At 37.8% G+C, this 17,543-nt stretch overlaps 1 protein-coding gene across 1 annotated transcript; it reads right to left on the minus strand.

The window, feature by feature from the left end:
• Window positions 1-4,533: 4,533 nt before the first annotated feature.
• Window positions 4,534-16,541, minus strand: LOC103518883 (electron transfer flavoprotein subunit beta-like; the record flags this gene model as incomplete). The annotated part of the gene is made up of 3 exons (XM_026830555.1): window positions 4,534-4,710; window positions 5,590-5,670; window positions 16,333-16,541. Coding segments are annotated over 3 exons (467 nt in total), but the record flags the coding sequence as incomplete, so codon positions are not given.
• Window positions 16,542-17,543: the final 1,002 nt, after the last annotated feature.

Below are 17,543 nucleotides of genomic sequence, written 5' to 3' on the forward strand. Positions count from 1 at the left end.
TCGATATTCCTTCAAAACTCTACGCTGTAAGAGTTATGAAATTCTTCGAAATCTTTCTTCCAGTTCTTATCAGATTCTGAGAACCCCTCGCTGCAGCACAGTCTCTTGTGTCAACCCTTGCTTTTTCAGTGATCATTATTATGCACATAGTTGAACCAGATCATAAATCAAATGATTTGTCAAATTTAGATGTTTAATGAGTGTTTTAGTGGGGGATGAATTGGCAGGAGAAGGGGAGTAATATTGTAACGCACGTGCCACCGACTTGTTGTACACAGATTTTTAAGTGGGAGAAAATGACAATAAAATTACGATAGGATAGAGAGGAAGAAGATATTGGCTTTCTTTTTTGACAAATGAGTATCGACTCAGTGAATATTTAAGTATTTGTCATATTAATTCTATCCACTCTTTGAAAAAATGTAGATCTTTTTCAATATTAAAAAAAACTTCTACCAAGTTCTTATCTTTAGATGGTGACTGTCTAAAAAAGGTCCTTTGATATATCTTTGAGAATGTGTGTAATAACTAATGAGTATCGACTCAGTGATTATTCAAGTATTTGTCATATTAATTTTATCCACTCTTTGAAAAAATGTAGATCTTTTTCAATATTAAAAAAACTTCTACCAAGTTCTTATCTTTAGATGGTGACTGTCTAAAAAAGGTCCTTTGATATATCTTTGAGAATGTGTGTAATAACTGTTTTTTATAAGATTTTGACAACTCGCGATTTTAAGGGAAAAGAAAAAAGAAACAGGAAAAGAAGCTAAACTATATTTTCTTTATACCGTTCGTTTTGGATTGCTTTGTAGGATGGCTTCATGTGTAATTCATCACTCAATTAAGATTAAGACAAAACCCAGAGACATCTGCATTGTTTGGTTTCATAGATCAGCATCTTCAAAACTGGCATGAAAGTTTTTGTCCGTTCTTTCCTACATATGTATATTATAATTTGATTTTGATATGTACCTATATCTCGCTTCAAACTAACTTCACTCACTTCAAAGCACATCATGCCATCCCCTATGAAAGAAATATTTACAACAAACAAATATCTTAAAAAAGTTCCCCTCAGATGTATTTTACTTTCGAGGGAGAGGCGGGACTGTGGTAGTTTTTTCGACTTTTGTATTGGTGGTGAGAGTTTGCGGTGTTCAATAACCTCATGAATACAGGCACTTATCTGAATTATTCAAAAAGATGTTACTTACCCAATGGTGTATTGTAAATTTTCTTTCCGAATGATTTAATTTCTGTGGCTTTTGAAGAGCATCCATCACCTTTTCGTTCTGCAATTTGTGTTGTCTCCCGTATCGGCATCATCAACCAACGCTTTAAGTCATTTGCCATCATCAGCTTCTCTACAGTACTCAAGACAAGTTGAGAGAACCTGTCCAGATGACACTACAGTCTAGCTCTAACAGAACATGATAACTTGCCAGAGGCGCATACTCACAGTGCCCAAAGACATTTACGCCACCCCGTATATGTTGTTTGTCATCATCAGCTTCTCTACAGTACTCAAGACAAGTTGAGAGAACCTGTCCAGATGACACAACAGTCTAGCTCTAACAGAACATGATAACTTGCCAGAGGCGCATACTCACAGTGCCCAAAGACATTTACGCCACCCCGTATATGTTGTGCATTATTCGTACCTGGTTAATATTTGAATAATTTTTCATCCTACAGCACTCCCAGTATACATAGCCATTATTAAGCATTTCCCGTGTCGGTGATTTTGATTTCTCACTCATCAGTGCATAGCACCGCTGTCAGCCCAAACCATCCAACGCAACGTATCAAATCAAAATATCCGATTTGTAAGGATTCTTTCTCATTCCTCTATTAGACATCAGTATGGAAACAAGGTTTGGTGATTCACTACAGAGAGGATGTTTGAGGTTTTCAATGAAAGTTCGCATGAAACTACTCTTACGGATATGTTGTCGGAACTTTCTAGACATCAGTATGGAAACAAAGTTTGGTGATTCACTACAGAGAGGATGTTTGAGGTTTTCAATGAAAGTTCGCATGAAACTACTCTTACGGATATGTTGTCGGAACTTTATTCCTTGGGAAACGATGAAAAACTCCCATAACAAAAATACTTATTTATTTCCTAAACGTATCGATGACTTTGATATGAAGGCATACAACACCTACATAAGTATTTCCTTTCTGTTTCTGTCATGTACCTACTCTACTCGTATTTGTACTATTTGTACTATGTAGTTATGTATGTACCTAGATATTTGTTGCACGTGACTGTCCTTAACTTGACCATGCTTGAAACATGTTGCATGCATTTTATTTTGGCTAGTGACAAATTTAGTATTCGGAATCGTAAAAAAATGTTTATACGGGGAAGTACAACTTTTTTTAATCCAGGAAGTCTAATCGAAAATAACGAAAAATTTCCCCCACACGTCCTACAGGATTCACAATGTTCAACTCTCCCAATTGGCGACACCCTCAAAGCACCCCTAGTCTCAACAATTTAATTCAAACGAAATCATACACAATCGTATATGAATAACAAATAATTTACACATGTATATTTTGCATGTATAATTTTATTGTGTTGTAAAACAATAATAAAATAATTTGTTATAAATATGTTATTCTAGTGGTTTGTCAAATGCATTCATGTAGACGGTAATTGAAAATTTATGAGTTTTACATATTAATTTAATGCACAATGAGATGTGAAAAATGCTGCTCTATTCTATGATGCTCATAAAAGATGGGTATTTGTTAATAATTCTGACGACCAGGTCAGAATTTTTCCAGACAGTGGGGATTATGTTTTGTATCCATATTACTCATATTCACTTTCATATGGTCAGATAAATCCAAATCAAGTCAGACTGGAGGGGGACACATAAATATGACCGTTGGACATTTCTTTTTAGGACTTGGTGGGACTTCATCAGCTATAGGTACGTTCTAATTCTAATGGTTGCGTAATACCTAATAATGGGCTTTTCCATTAGATCTCTTTGATAAGGAGGTATATAAACCTTATAAAATCAAATCTAAACCATACATGTTTGGTTAAGTGGGCGTAGGTATATGGACATGGTACTATACTGCTATAATATATTTCCCCCGAGTTCACATATTTCTCTGAATATGTAATAACTACATAATAAACCTAATAATATTGTAATAATACACACAGTTTGTTTTGTCTTTATTGATTATTATCTAATACTTAAATGTTCATTTGTACGAATAATCAACCTCTATCCTATATCTGAGCGGACGACATCGGCAGTGTGCCAAGCCAAGTTCCAGTAAACTTGTCAAGCTAGGAGATCCGGCTTGATCACGTGTCAACTATAGTGGCCTAGGCCTAGGAGATCTGGCATGATCAATCTTCACATTGACTCGGGCAGTTGGAGGTTGGCGAATCAATTAATTGGTACCTACCCTAACAAACGCTGGTACTCAATAGATCAGTTACGCTTACTTGGGTGATGTTTCAAAGTCATAGAGCAGGAAAAATGAGGACCAACGGAATTTTTCTTTTTTTTCTACGACTTCTAGATACCGAGATAAATCGATTTAAAAAATACAGGTAAATCGTAAACTTTGACGTCACGGCATACGCTCCCGTAGGCGATGACGTCATAATTCATGACTCCCGCTTCGTTTGTTTGTGCGCAAGCGTTTCTGCGCATTTTGACGTTAAGTCTGACGTCACAACTCTTTGAACTTTGTCATTGGAACGGCAATTAAAAATTGAATTTTCGACCTTTTAAAGTTACTTTTTCGGAGTTTTGACTTCAGATTTGGATTTTTCACAACTTTTTACGTAGGAATCGACCTTTTATTAATAATATTTTCCCAATTGCAACTGCTCCATTACCGATGAGGGGGGTTTGACCTTCATTTGATTGAGAATTTGACCACAGAATACTTGAGATTTCTGTAAATTAGAGAAAAAAGAATTTATCCGATTCGATAGACTTGAAACTCTTAAAATTAAAAGCAATTATACCCATCAACTAAATTGCGACTTTAAGAAAGAAAAGAAGAAAACATAACATTACGGATGACCTATATTTTATTTATCAATATTTAATATTTAAATCCTAATTTTAATGATTTATACCTACCTATAAGATTAGTAAAGGCAAAATATCATCCATCAAATTGAATTTCTAATCACGTATTTATTTTGTTTATATTCATAGATATGTAGAAACTACAATACCCAATTATGTACTCTAGGTAGGTAATTATTAGTTTTATAAGCAGGATCGAAGAGTTAAAATAGGAACAGACCTTATGATTATTTGGCGAACAGATTTATGATTATTTGGCGGAAAAATATTAATGATTTTTTTTTTCTTTTTTTTTTTTTTTTTTTTTTTTTTTTAAAATAGCTATCATTAAATTCTCTTCATTCTCTCAAAGGGAATCTCTATAATATTCACATAGCCAGAGTTTATCATCTCTTATCCAGATTTCAATACTGACACTGTTCAACTGATCATGGTTTATTGATCATGTTGTAAATTACAAGACCTCATTGTCACAAGAACTCAGACTTACCATAATGTTAGGTAAGGTAGCATAGCGTGGCTCGTTCAAACGTAGATCAGCACTGATAACTGCAGGTAGCTTTACTTTGATAGTTTCCAGTCCTCCGTCAATTTCTCTCTTGACAGTCAGCTCTCCATCAGTCTTGTCAACCTATCAGCACAAAATAATAAATACTCGTATTATCCTTATCCTAGAATAGGTAATTCTTATAATGTATTTACATATCAAATTTTATCGATAGACAATGCCCACCCTGGCTGAATTTTATCCTAAACAAATAATGCTTGTTCTCAGAACAGCTGGCTTTCTCCTATCTTGTCCTCCTATTATTATTATTTTCTTGAGTTATCCTTATCCTAGAATGGGTAATTCTTATAATGTATTTACATATCAAGTTTTATCGATAGACAATGCCCACCCTGGCTGACAATGCCCACCCTTATCCTAAACAAATAATGCTGTTCTCAGAACAGCTGGCTTTCTCCTATCTTGTCCTCCTATTATTATTATTTTCTTGAGATGAGTGTTCTACCACCGTTTTTATTTTGAAATAACTGCTGTAGCAATGAAATAACTGCTATATTAGACACATGTAGTCATAGCATTCCCATCCCGTAATATGCCTCTCATCAGATGGGCAAAAAGAGACACAATACTTCCCATTTAGGTGCTGGGTCAACACAAGAACACCAGAAAGTAACCCGCTGAAAATATTTGCAATTGAAAAGTGAGTTTTTTTTTTTTTTTGATGGTGGGATTCGAAGGAGATACATACCTTTGATGCAAAGGTAGCTTGAGGCCAGTTGAGGAATGCAGCTGTCATTTGAGCAGTCTGTGTCATAGCATTCCCATCCTGTAATTCCCTATATGCCTCTCATCAAATGGGCAAGAAGAGACATAATACTTCCCATTTAGGTGCTGGGTCAACACAAGAACACCAGAAAGTAACCCGCTGAAAATATTTGCAATTGAAAAATGAGTAATTTTTTTTTTTTTTTGTTGATGGTGGGATTCGAAGGAGATACATACCTTTGATGCAAAGGTAGCTTGAGGCCAGTTGAGGAATGCAGCTGTCATTTGAGCAGTCTGATTGGAATCATCATCAATAGCCTGAAAAAATGGAAAGTGAAAATTACATTATGGGGAATAGAAGAGGCCATCTTTACCTCTGGCAGCTTGAAACTCTGTGTAATCTATATACATATTTACTATTCTGTTTTCCATATCAAGAGTCTGACAGATTCCTCCTGGATCCTATCCGCTATAAAACCGAGCTTTGCCGGTCACTAGAAGGTTATCGCCCGTGTCAGTATGGTGAGCGATGTCGATTTGCGCACAGCGTGGAAGAGTTGCGGCCACCTGTCCGACATTTTCGTACCAGTATTATATATAGCCATTATTAAGCATTTCCCGTGTCGGTGATTTTGATTTCTCACTCATCAGTGCATAGCACCGCTGTCAGCCCAAACCATCCAACCGAGATTAGTACAGATTGGGTGGTATGGAAGCAAGCAGCTGCTTGACTTTGATATCCACCGTGACTTATTTTGTTTACTCCAAAACATACAATTATTATCATTTATTGTCAACTACCCCTGTGAATTATATGAAATATTCGACATAACTTGATGTCGATGATGTGTAATAATAACGTCGGAAGGGTGGAAAAGGGACCCAAGTCTTTGAATATTCCGAGATTTTAATAATAATAGTGCTTATTTATACTGCTCGCATAGGAGCATAGGACTGAAAACTCCCTTTACTCCAGCAGTAGGCTACTACTACTATTGTGGTCAAATTCTCAAATTATATTGAGGATATAATTCCATACCTCGGCTGGGATTGAACCCACGCCCTCCTGTTTACCAGGCGAGCGCCTTGACCACTACACCACCGAGGAGGTAAGACCGTAAGACCATAGCATAGACTCATAGGGTAACAAATGGTCGCATTTAGAGGGCGTACTATGAAATTTTCAATAGACTTGAGTCCTTTCTCTAATGGGAAAAAAAATAATGGAAAGTAAACCTATGTAACCTATGTTTTCTGATCTTGTACTCATAGGTATACTAGTTCCTCTAACTTTAGGAGCAGATAACCTGGTACAAGAAGAAGAAGAAGCTAAGGATCAAAAAGAGTTGCACTCCTTAGGATTAAACTGTACATCACACATTCTAGCAACAGGATCTAAGGATCTCAGTTTCCACATCTCAAGTTACACGGTTTGTTCAAGCTGGCTTCACACTAAATGGAATATAAGGAGAAGACTTACTTATTTGCTCATTTGATTTCACTAAGGATTAAAAAGAGTTGCACTCCTTAGGATTAAACTGTACATCACACATTCTACCAACAGGATCTAAGGATCTCAGTTTCTACATCTCAAGTTACACGGTTTGTTCAAGCTGGCTTCACACTAAATGGAATATAAGGAGAAGACTTACTTATTTACTCATTTGAATCATTTGATTTCATGGTGTCTATGGTGTCTTGGAAACTTGAGCATTGAGACTTTGTCAATTAGATCGCATTGAGACATGTGTGTGTCTATGTGATATGGAAACATGAATCTTGAGACTTTGTCAATTAGATCGCATTGAGACATGTGTGTGTCTATGTGATATGGAAACATGAATACGAACGAGTACTGTTTTTATACGTACGCAGACTTATGTCGGTTTTCGCCAATAATTTATCAGTCCTTATTAGAAGGCCTGTTAAGTTCCTTTTAACGCCAGCCTAGTTAGCTTAATTGGTAGTGCGTCTGCCTTGTAAGCGCTAGGCCGCGGGTTCGATTCCCGCCCGGGGCGGATTTTATCGTTTGATTTGTAGAGGCTGTTGGGAGCTCAAAAGAAGGTTGGTGAAACCCACCATTAGGGTAATAGATCAGTTGCGCTTACTTGGGTGATGTTTCAAAGTCATAGAGCAGGAAAAATGAGGACAAACGGATTTTTTCCTTTTCTTCTACGACTTCTAGATACCGAGATAAATCGATTTAAAAAATACCGGTAAATTGTAAAGTTTGACGTCACGACAAAAAAAAAAGTTCCTTTTGATTTGTAGAGGCTGTTAGGAGCTAAAAAGAAGGTTGGTGAAACCCACCATTAGGGTAATTGAATTATTTCTCTGAAATTTGAAGCAATATCCGTTGCCAAGTAGGTATCACCCTAGGCTTGCACACCGGAGGTCCCGGGTTTGATTCCCAGCATAGTTGAAGTTTTTTCTGCTCTGTGTTTGCTCAACCTCGTGAGGACAATGGAGTAATTATTTTGAATCAGTGCGGCATTACCAGAGTAAAAAGAAAAATTATATGTAGAAATGATAGATATACCTAGTCAAAGAGGCATTTAGTAAAGCTGTGATACCTGATATCCACAAAAATAGTGAAGAGGCTCTCACCTTCACCGAAAATAAATCATGGTTTAGATTATTTTAGATTTTTTTTTTTTTCGAAATTTCATTTTAACCTGGCTTTGTGGTACATGTGCTCGCCTGTTAAGCGGGAGAACAAAAGCTTCAAATCCTTGTCAAGGTAGGGAATGTAAAATGAAAATGAGAAAAAAGTTACATAATATGTCTCCGTTGCCAAGTAGGTATCACACTAGGCTTGCACACCGGAGGTCCCGGGTTCGATTCCCGGCAGAGTTGAAGTTTTTTCTGCTCTGTGTTTGCTCAACCTCGTGAGGACAATGGAGTATTGGAGTAATTATTTTGAATCAGTGCGGCATTACCAGAGTAAAACGAAAAATTATATGTAGAAATGATAGATATATACCTAGTGCTAGTCAAAGAGGCATTTAGTAAAGCTGTGATATCCACAAAAATAGTGAAGAGGCTCTCACCTTCACCGAGAATAAATCATGGTTTAGATTATTTTAGATTTTTTTTTTTTTAAAAAAATTTTAACCTGCCTTTGTGGTACATGTGCTCGCCTGTTAAGCGGGAGAGCAAAAGCTTCAAATCCTTGTCAAGGTAGGGAATGTAAAATGAAAATGAGAAAAAAGTTACATAATATGTACATATATTATGTAGCTGTAAATACTTTCTTTTAAATGGAATTGTATTTCATGTAAGAGAGCATAAATATAAAAGATATGTAGGTAGAGTTTTTTGTATATTTAATAGTATCTATGTGGACCTTGGGTTTTTTTTTTTTTTTTTTTCTTTTAGAATTTTTCTACAAATTTAATTGACACATGGCTTGGCTTGTAGAGTTCCTACTAAATACATTCTCAGAAAATTAATCTGTAATGTTTATACTTTAAAAAATAGGATCATAAAATACACTAGTTTAAATCTTACTGTCAGCTCCCTTCAGAAATGGGCGTGCATAGGAAGCTTTCAAAATTTTTATACTTAAAAAAAAAAAAAAAAGGATCATAAAATACACTAGTTTTAATCTTACTGTCAGCTCCCTTCAGAAATGGGCGTGCATAGGAAGCTTTCCACAACATTAAATACATTGTTAAACCCTGTACCCATAGAATATGAAAAGCAATGGACTATCGCAACTTGTTCAGAATAAACAATCATCCTGAAACAAATCTCTGAATTATCGAATTTCGGGAATTTAAATCGAAAAAGTTCTACACCATCAGGACACCCTAAAGTTGAGGAACTCGGACCTCCACTCGAAGTTTTGTCCTCATATGTGGCCCTTTTCCTTAAGCTTAGCCACAAGCGTGTCCACATCTGGGACTATAGATCCTGCTTGTCTGACTGGAGGGTCCTCTACAGTAACTATTTCAATGTGGGCTCCAGTGTCAACTCCCATGTCTTTCGGAGATACCTTCTTGATGGGCTTCTTTTTAGCTTTCTGAAACAATAAGAAGAGCTAATTTAGGGGACCATTCAGGCAATGCATATTGGATTTTAAAAAAATGTCTCCCTCCAAAATTTGCTAGGCACCTGATTTGCCCACACCATACCTTGAGCCAGCCTTTCTCAAATGCTGGTTAGGTAATTCCTTTTTCATGCCATTGATAATGATGGCCTGCGACCTCTGTATAATGTGAAAATAAAATTCTCCGAAATAGTCTCAAATACGAGTAGGTAATTAAGGAATAATAATTAGGTTTCTGGAATGTCGAAAATGCTTAATGCCTGACAGTTTGCTTGGTCTATTCTTCCCTTCTCTCATTTAATCGCTTTCCTTCCTTCCCATCCTTCCTTCCCTATGTACTCATCTTATTTGAAGTCGTTTTCTTACATTATTACTTAGGTGTTATCATTATCATCCCATGGTATGTGTTTCATTTTAATTTTCTCTGTGTCATTGTAATAATTTCCCATTTTTTCTTGGTCTGGTCTAACACTTTTGTTTACACTTTTGTCTTTATACGGAGAATTATTCGAGATAAAAGTTCACTTGTGTTCTATAACTACCCACTGCCCTTTTCATTATTAATGTTTTTTGAAAGAAGGGATCCTCAATTTTTTACTTTCTTTGGATGACTTTGCTTTATTTGTAAAAACCGAATCTCAGACCAAAATCAAAACATTTGCGGTCCAAGCGCATGATTTGTTAACCGTCATTCCTAGAGGCTTTCTGAGTACACCAATCGATTTCTTATGTAAAGTTACATAAGAAAGACCTCTTGGTAATCTTAAAAGCTCTAATCGGAACTCTCGGTTTCGAAAAAATCATATTGAAATATTTGGATATTTGAGATAACAGAGAGAAGTGAGCAGGAGCAGAGAACCTTCCAACCTGAAATCAGAAGAGAGAATGAGCTCCGTTAAAAATCTTGGTTTAAAGAAACCTCCCCTTGACCCCCTACTACCAAAATTCAAAGTAGGGGGTTGAGGGGAGGTTTCTCCTACATGGCTAAAAACTTGCACATTTCTTTCTCTTCTTTTTTAGTTCATCTCAACCGCGTATTCCGCTCCTCACTCTCGTGTCATTTCTACAGAACTCCGTTTGTGGTGAAATATGAGTAAGTAAAAATGGCCCTTATGAAACCCATTTCTATTGGCTGAAAGATCCTCTGCAAGTGACCTTCATCGTCTGGGAACCAATGAAAATCGTTCTCTTTTGAAAAGTTTTTTGATACCATCCATATGTTTTATGTTTACTTTTGTTCTGTGGTGATAAAAGTTTTGTTGAAACTGCTGAAAGCTGACAGGTACAGATGGGAATATTTTACCTGTGAAAATTCTTTAAATTAACTATTAACTTTTTAGTGAGTGATTAATACAATCTGTGTACTTTCTTTAATCTCAGTTGTTTTGTAGATACCTTCGACATGTGCAATATATTTTTTCAGCAATACCTTGGTTTACACATTCTCTCCAAAAAGTAGTCTGACATTCTCCAAATATTTTTGCAATGAGATAATTCATTTGTGAAATAAGGACATCAATTGAGATGGCATCTGTAAAAGTAGCTGTCAGGGTTCGTCCCTTTAACTTGAGGTAAGAAGACATGTGATATATGATCTTTATTAAGCTAACTTGGTCAACAGCTTTGAGACATTATGGACAATAGAGGGTCAACTTCAGGTAGGGGTTCATTCTGGAGATGGATTGTGTGTGTCTGTGTAGTGGTTTATAAGCTACAATTAAATTGACCCCTTGGTCTACCTGTCTCATGTTGATATTTTCCCATCTTCATATTGTTATTTTTCGGGGTATGATTGTACATACTTTGAAGTCTTATGTTGATCAGCTGATTTGCAAAAAAAAAGTCAAGTTTTAGCTTAAAAACTGAAAGTTAGAGCATCTTGATCTCTACATCATGGACCGGGGTATAGGCAGGCATAAGGAAAATTACCTGAAAACAGCAGGTAGCTTTACTTTCTTTTGAAAAGTTTTTTGATACCATCCATATGTTTTATGTTTACTTTTGTTCTGTGGTGATAAAAGTTGTGCTGAAAGCTGACAGGTACACTGGTACAGATGGGAATTTTTTACCTGTGAAAATTCTTTAAATTAACTATTAACTTTTTAGTGAGTGATTAAAAATACAATCTGTGTACTTTCTTTAATCTCAGTTGTTTTGTAGATAACTTCGACATGTGCAATATATTTTTTTCAGCAATACCTTGGTTTACTCATTCTCTCCAAAAAGTAGTCTGACATTCTCCAAATATTTTTGCAATGAGATAATTCATTTGTGAAATAAGGACATCAATTGAGATGGCATCTGTAAAAGTAGCTGTCAGGGTTCGTCCCTTTAACTTGAGGTAAGAAAACATGTGATATATGATCTTTATCATGCTAACTTGGTCAACAGCTTTGAGACCACAGATTGAGACATCATGGACAATAGAGGTTCAACTTCAGCTAGGGGTCCATTCTGGATTATAAGCTACAATTAAATTGACCCCTGGGTCTACCTGTCTCATGTTGACATTTTCCCATCTTCATATTGACATTTTTTGGGGTTTACAATCATACTTTGAAGTCTTATGTTGATCAGCTGATTTGCAAAAAAAGTCAAGTTTTAGCTTAAACTGAAAGTTAGAGCATCTTGATCTCTACATCATGGACCGGGGTATAGGCAGGCATAGGGAAAATTACCTGAAAACAGTGGTGTAGGGTGAAAATCGGGTCTGAATTGGTAAGAGAGGGTCTGAATTGGTAAGTTTACTTCTCAAGGTGGGTCAAGCTGCAGCTCTGACCTAAAATATGTTGCTTACAAGTACATTTTGTCAAAAAAAAAAAAAAAAAAAATGTAGTGGGAACACACTTTGAGCTGCCATTGTCTACGGCAAAAAGAAAATTTATTAATCATGTTGAGTATTCCTGGTAACAAATGCATCTCCTCGATTGACACACTGAGCTAAATGTTATGACTTGACTGGGGCTCGAACCACTTATCTCAGCTATACCTAAACTGCGACCTTGCGGCCAATCACTACATGAGAGAGAGAGAGACTCTACATGAGAGCCAGAGAGTCTGTATAGGGGACTTTAAACAGAGAGTAGACTATAGCGTCTGGCTGTGGGACTATAAACAGGGAGGAGAACAGCTAACCCTAACCAGCCTACCTAGCTGGCAGTTTCAAAGGGTTCTCTCTGCTTTTAAAGTATAAGCACAAGTCCTCACGATGGTTGACTGCGGTTCAGGTCGAGCCAATTAAACTTAGCTAGAGACCATCACCCCGGTGTATAGCAGATACAAAAAAGATATTTTTTCTTTATTCTGCTATTGCCATTCGGCGAAAGCTAAAGCCGGTAAAACAACAACATGAGAGAAGTTGGTATAATTCAAACAAACACACAATCCTAATGCTGTATCTTGATTTGCATCATCTGCTAGGAATAACCCATAACGCCACTGTAATGCATGACTGTATACAGAAGTCCCTTAGCATGACTGTACGTCTGAACGTAGAGAGAAGAGATGCAAATATGCAATCTATATTAACACATATCATGTTGTCCAAGTGTCACCGAGAAAACACTCCAGGAGATACAGTCTCTGCTATACCTAACCTACGGCCCGCCAAGTGAGGAGCTGGTTAAAATCTCAGCAAAAAGGCGAGGTAGACAAGTCAGATGACCTTGACAGCTGCTTCTCACGTAAAAAAAAAATGCACACACACGGTCGCGTAGGTTGAAGAACCTTTCTATGATTTATACGGCTCTGTTGGGAAACGGTTCATTGAGGCCCTGTTAGGTTGATTATTGGATCCTATCCCACAGTCTTATAGTATGCGAATATAAACAAGGAAAATTTTGTTCTTCATCCTCCTATCAGTGCAACTAGATTATTGGATCCTATCCCATATCCCACAGTCTTATAGTATGCGAATATAAACAAGGAAAATTTTGTTCTTCATCCTCCTATCAGTGCAACTTCCCAGTTTCTGGCACCTGGCTGGGGGACCCTAAAGCAGAACAGTGTCTAGCTGTGTGACTATCAATAGGAAGCAGAGTAGACAAACCCTAACTAGCCTAGCTAGTTGGAGGTTACAGAGGGTTTATCTTGCTTCAAAGGAAAAGCGGTTCTCATGATGGTTGACTGCGGTTTGGGACGGGCCAAGTAATCTTGGGTAGAGACTATCAACCCCCTCTGTGCAACTACCACAACAATGACAATATCAACAACATCAACATCAACAACAGTTCCTATCACTCCGCCCCTGATTAATACTAGGGCTTGCCAATTCGGATTCTCTCGAGGTTCAGATTCATCGATGATTTTCCTATACCAATATTCCGGTCAATCCGGATTCTGTCCACAATGTAGAATAGAATCCAAGTTCCAGTAATGGGTTTATCTTGCTTCAAAGGAAAAGCGGTTCTCATGATGTTTGACTGCGGTTTGGGACGGGCCAAGTAATCTTTGGCTAGAGACTTTAACCCCCCTCGGTGCAGCTACAGCAACAGTTCCTATCACTCCGCCCCTGATTAATACTAGTGCTTGCCAATTCGGATTCTCTCGAGGTTCAGATTCATCGATGATTTTTCTATACCCAATATTCCGGTCGGGTTAGAGTCCTGGTGGAGCCGAGATTTTTTTCGGCTCTGTACTTGGAGTTCAGGGTGCACTCAGCCTCGTGAGGACAACTGAGTAGCTACTTTAATCGAGTAGCGACCAGTGGCGGCATTACCAGTGTAAAAAGATTATTGAAATATGGAAATTGATTGCAAAGGAGAGGGTTTATCATGCTTAAAAGGAAAAGCGGTTCTCATGATGGTTGACTGCGGTTTGGGACGGGCCAAGTAATCTTTGGCCAGAGACTATCAACCCCCTCTGTGCAACTACCACAACAATGACAAGAACAACATCAACAACAGTTCCTATCACTTCGCCCCTGATTAATACTAGTGCTTGCCAATTCGGATTCTCTCGAGGTTCAGATTCATCGATGATTTTTCTATACCCAATATTCCGGTCAATCCGGATTCTGTCCACAATGTAGAATAGAATCCAAGTTCCAGTAAGCATAGGATGTACCTACCTTGTTTATACTAGTAAAATAGGAATATAGGAATATTAGAACGGTATGATCGGATACAGGATTGAATAATCCAATTTGATCCCTGACTCTTGTGGCGATACTATCCCAATCTCATCCCTGACTTTCCATCGCGGTTTTATCTAGCTAGAAGACCTCTTTGGGTGTAGGATTGAACTCAAAACTCGAACCCCAGATAAAACGAGATAGTAACTTAATTCACCCAACCAAGTGGTTGAGTGGAAGAGCTTCAGGAGAACCCTGCCACTTGAAGGCCATAAAAAATATCAGGGCCAATCTAAAGGTACGTCCATACATAGTCGACCGGCCGTCAATCGATACCGACTGACACGTCCACACTGCCTCGACAGCATACATAGATTCACCTCGTCGATCGACGGCCGGTCGACTATGTTTGGACACGCCTTAAGATTGAACCGGAACAGGTATCTCGACTAAGCCCCAAAGATAACTCCTCTTTATTTCTTCCCTGAGCTACCGCCCATACCCAGTGCTCTCAGCTTCACACAAACTCTATTGTATATTCACATACCTACCAGGTTGACTAAGTAAACATTGTATTTCTGCAAGGTGCAATCAGCACTTGTTTGTCTATTTGAATACAGGGTGATCTCAGTCTACCATTTCAACAACCATATTATGAGTACTTTTTCCCTTGCTGAAGAAGTTGAATGCGAAGGGCGTCCACTCGTAAAATTTGTGGCCAAAACCAGATGTCAGCCCAAAGCAATCACCCTAGTTAGGGGCTGATTGAGAGGCTGACGAAAAACGCCGACCCCGGAAAAGGTCAAGAAAAATAAGAAGATTATGAGTAGCTTGGAGGGTAGCGCGAAAGAAGTTGAGGGCGAAGGGCATCCACTCGTAAAATTTGTGGCCAAAACCAGATGTCAGCCCAAAGCAATCACCCTAGTTAGGGCTGATTGAGAGGCTGACGAAAAACGCCGACCCCGGAAATGGTCAAGAAAAATAAGAAGATTATGAGTAGCTTGGAGGGTAGCGCGTCTACCTTGTAAGCGCTAGGTCGCGGGATCGATTACATCCCGGAGCTAACTTTATTCTAAAAGATAAGGTTCGTTTTCGGAATTTCGGGACGATAAGACCACCCTTGTAACAGTTCCCACTGTCAAATAATAAAATGAGAATAGTGCTTATTTATACTGCTCGAATGGGACTAAAGAGTCCCTTTAATCCAACAGTAGGCTACTGCCATATCTGTCTCATTTTAATAGATCTACATATGATATTTATACTTGGATTTTTACCCCCACAGAAACCGGAATCTCCGTTGCGGGAGCCTAGTGTGGTACCCAATCCCACGTAGGTATAGAACTCGATAACTCAATGCTATTTTCCTTTTTTACCTAATATATATTTTTCAGTCTCATGGGGACTTCTGGGGACAGTAAAGGGACTTTTCCATCTCATTCTGCAGTATAACCAGGGTATATTCTATTCTATTACAGGTGATAGACTAAAGGAAGGCGCTCACATAAACAAGTCTCTGGTCACATTAGGTCACTCTTTAACTTTCTCTCTCTTTAAAATTAGCTGAGTGTGTTGACTGTATATAATAATGTGGGTCCTAGACCAATGACAAGCCATACCTACTTGATTTTTTCTTTTTTCAAGAGCCATGTTTGAGTGTTCTAAACTTCATACAAGCTGCAATAATACCAACATAATAATAAAACACTACCAAGAACAACAGTGAGAGTCCTTCTTGAGAGCTGCAGAACATGAGTTTTTTTTTTTTTTTTTTTTTTAACTACTGATGTCTAGTGTTCTGTTGCCATTAATATCTTCCTTTTTTTAATGAAAAAAATCAAGGTTTATTTCCACTCACTTGTTTTCCTACAATGACCATGTCTACTTTTTCCTCCTGTGCTACTTTAGCTAGGATCTTGGATATATGGAATGGTTGCAGAGTTTCATACTCGGGTCCCGATACTTCAACATGGATACCTCTGTCTGCTCCCATGGCCAGAGCTGTTCTGATTGTTTCCTGAGAATAAATCAAATTATTATGGAATAAGTAATAATAAAAATGATCCACTCTTTATTAACTTTCTCTCTCTTTAAAATTAACTGAGCGTGTTGGCTGTATATAATAATGTGGGTCCTAGGCCAGCGACAAGCCATACCTACTTGATTTTTTCTTTTTTCAAGAGCCATGTTTGAGTGTTCTAAACTTCATATAAGCTGCAATAATACCAACATAATAATAAAACACTACCAAGAACAACAGTGAGGGTCCTTCTTGAGAGCTGCACATGCACCATTTCCCGATGGTTCATAAAGGATTAAAGTTAGGTATACAGCTTTGCGCGAGGTTGGTATCCGGATAGGCGACCCTTTGGGTAATCGTGTGCTGCTGGCTTTTTTCGGCCTCACTCAGGCTGGATGAGGTTGTGAATTGGCGAATACCTTGTCGCTGTCGCCAAATAGAGGGAAAAGCCCCCGTCATAGAGCTGTTCTGATTGTTTCCTGAGAATAAATCAAATTATTATTGAATAAGTAATAATAAAAACAAGCAGGGTCCGTCCCTCCGGGAATTTTTTAGCCCGTAGTGATTAGAGAAAATCAGTACCTATGTACCTACCTAATGTTTAATATTCAGTTTATTATTATTCTTGATTTGATTTTTTGATTTTACTTTTAATGTAATGATTTAAAATCAAGACTAGAGCCCGTTCTCCCTTTATTCCCAATATAATGTTCAAGTCACCCATCCATTTATTGGCCTTGCTCGGCGTAGCTTAACATAGATGACGCTAAAACCGGTCTTAAATGATCGACTGAAGTGTTATCTAAAACTTTCTCGCTTTGAGTTCACAGGTCGTCGCGACAAATTTCGAGATCAGAGCTCATTTGTGTGAGAAAATGTGAAAAAAAAAATCCCACAATTACTCAATTAACTTTAAGTCACCCATCCATTTATTGGCCTTGCACGGCGTAGCTTAACATAGATGACGCTAAAACCGGTCTTAAATGATCGACTAAAGTGTTATCTAAAACTTTCTCGCTTTGAGTTCACAGGTCGTCGCGACAAATTTC

The sequence above is a fragment of the Diaphorina citri genome, unplaced genomic scaffold, assembly GCF_000475195.1.
Source record: "Diaphorina citri unplaced genomic scaffold, Diaci psyllid genome assembly version 1.1 scaffold2412, whole genome shotgun sequence".
Classification (NCBI taxonomy): domain Eukaryota; kingdom Metazoa; phylum Arthropoda; class Insecta; order Hemiptera; family Psyllidae; genus Diaphorina; species Diaphorina citri.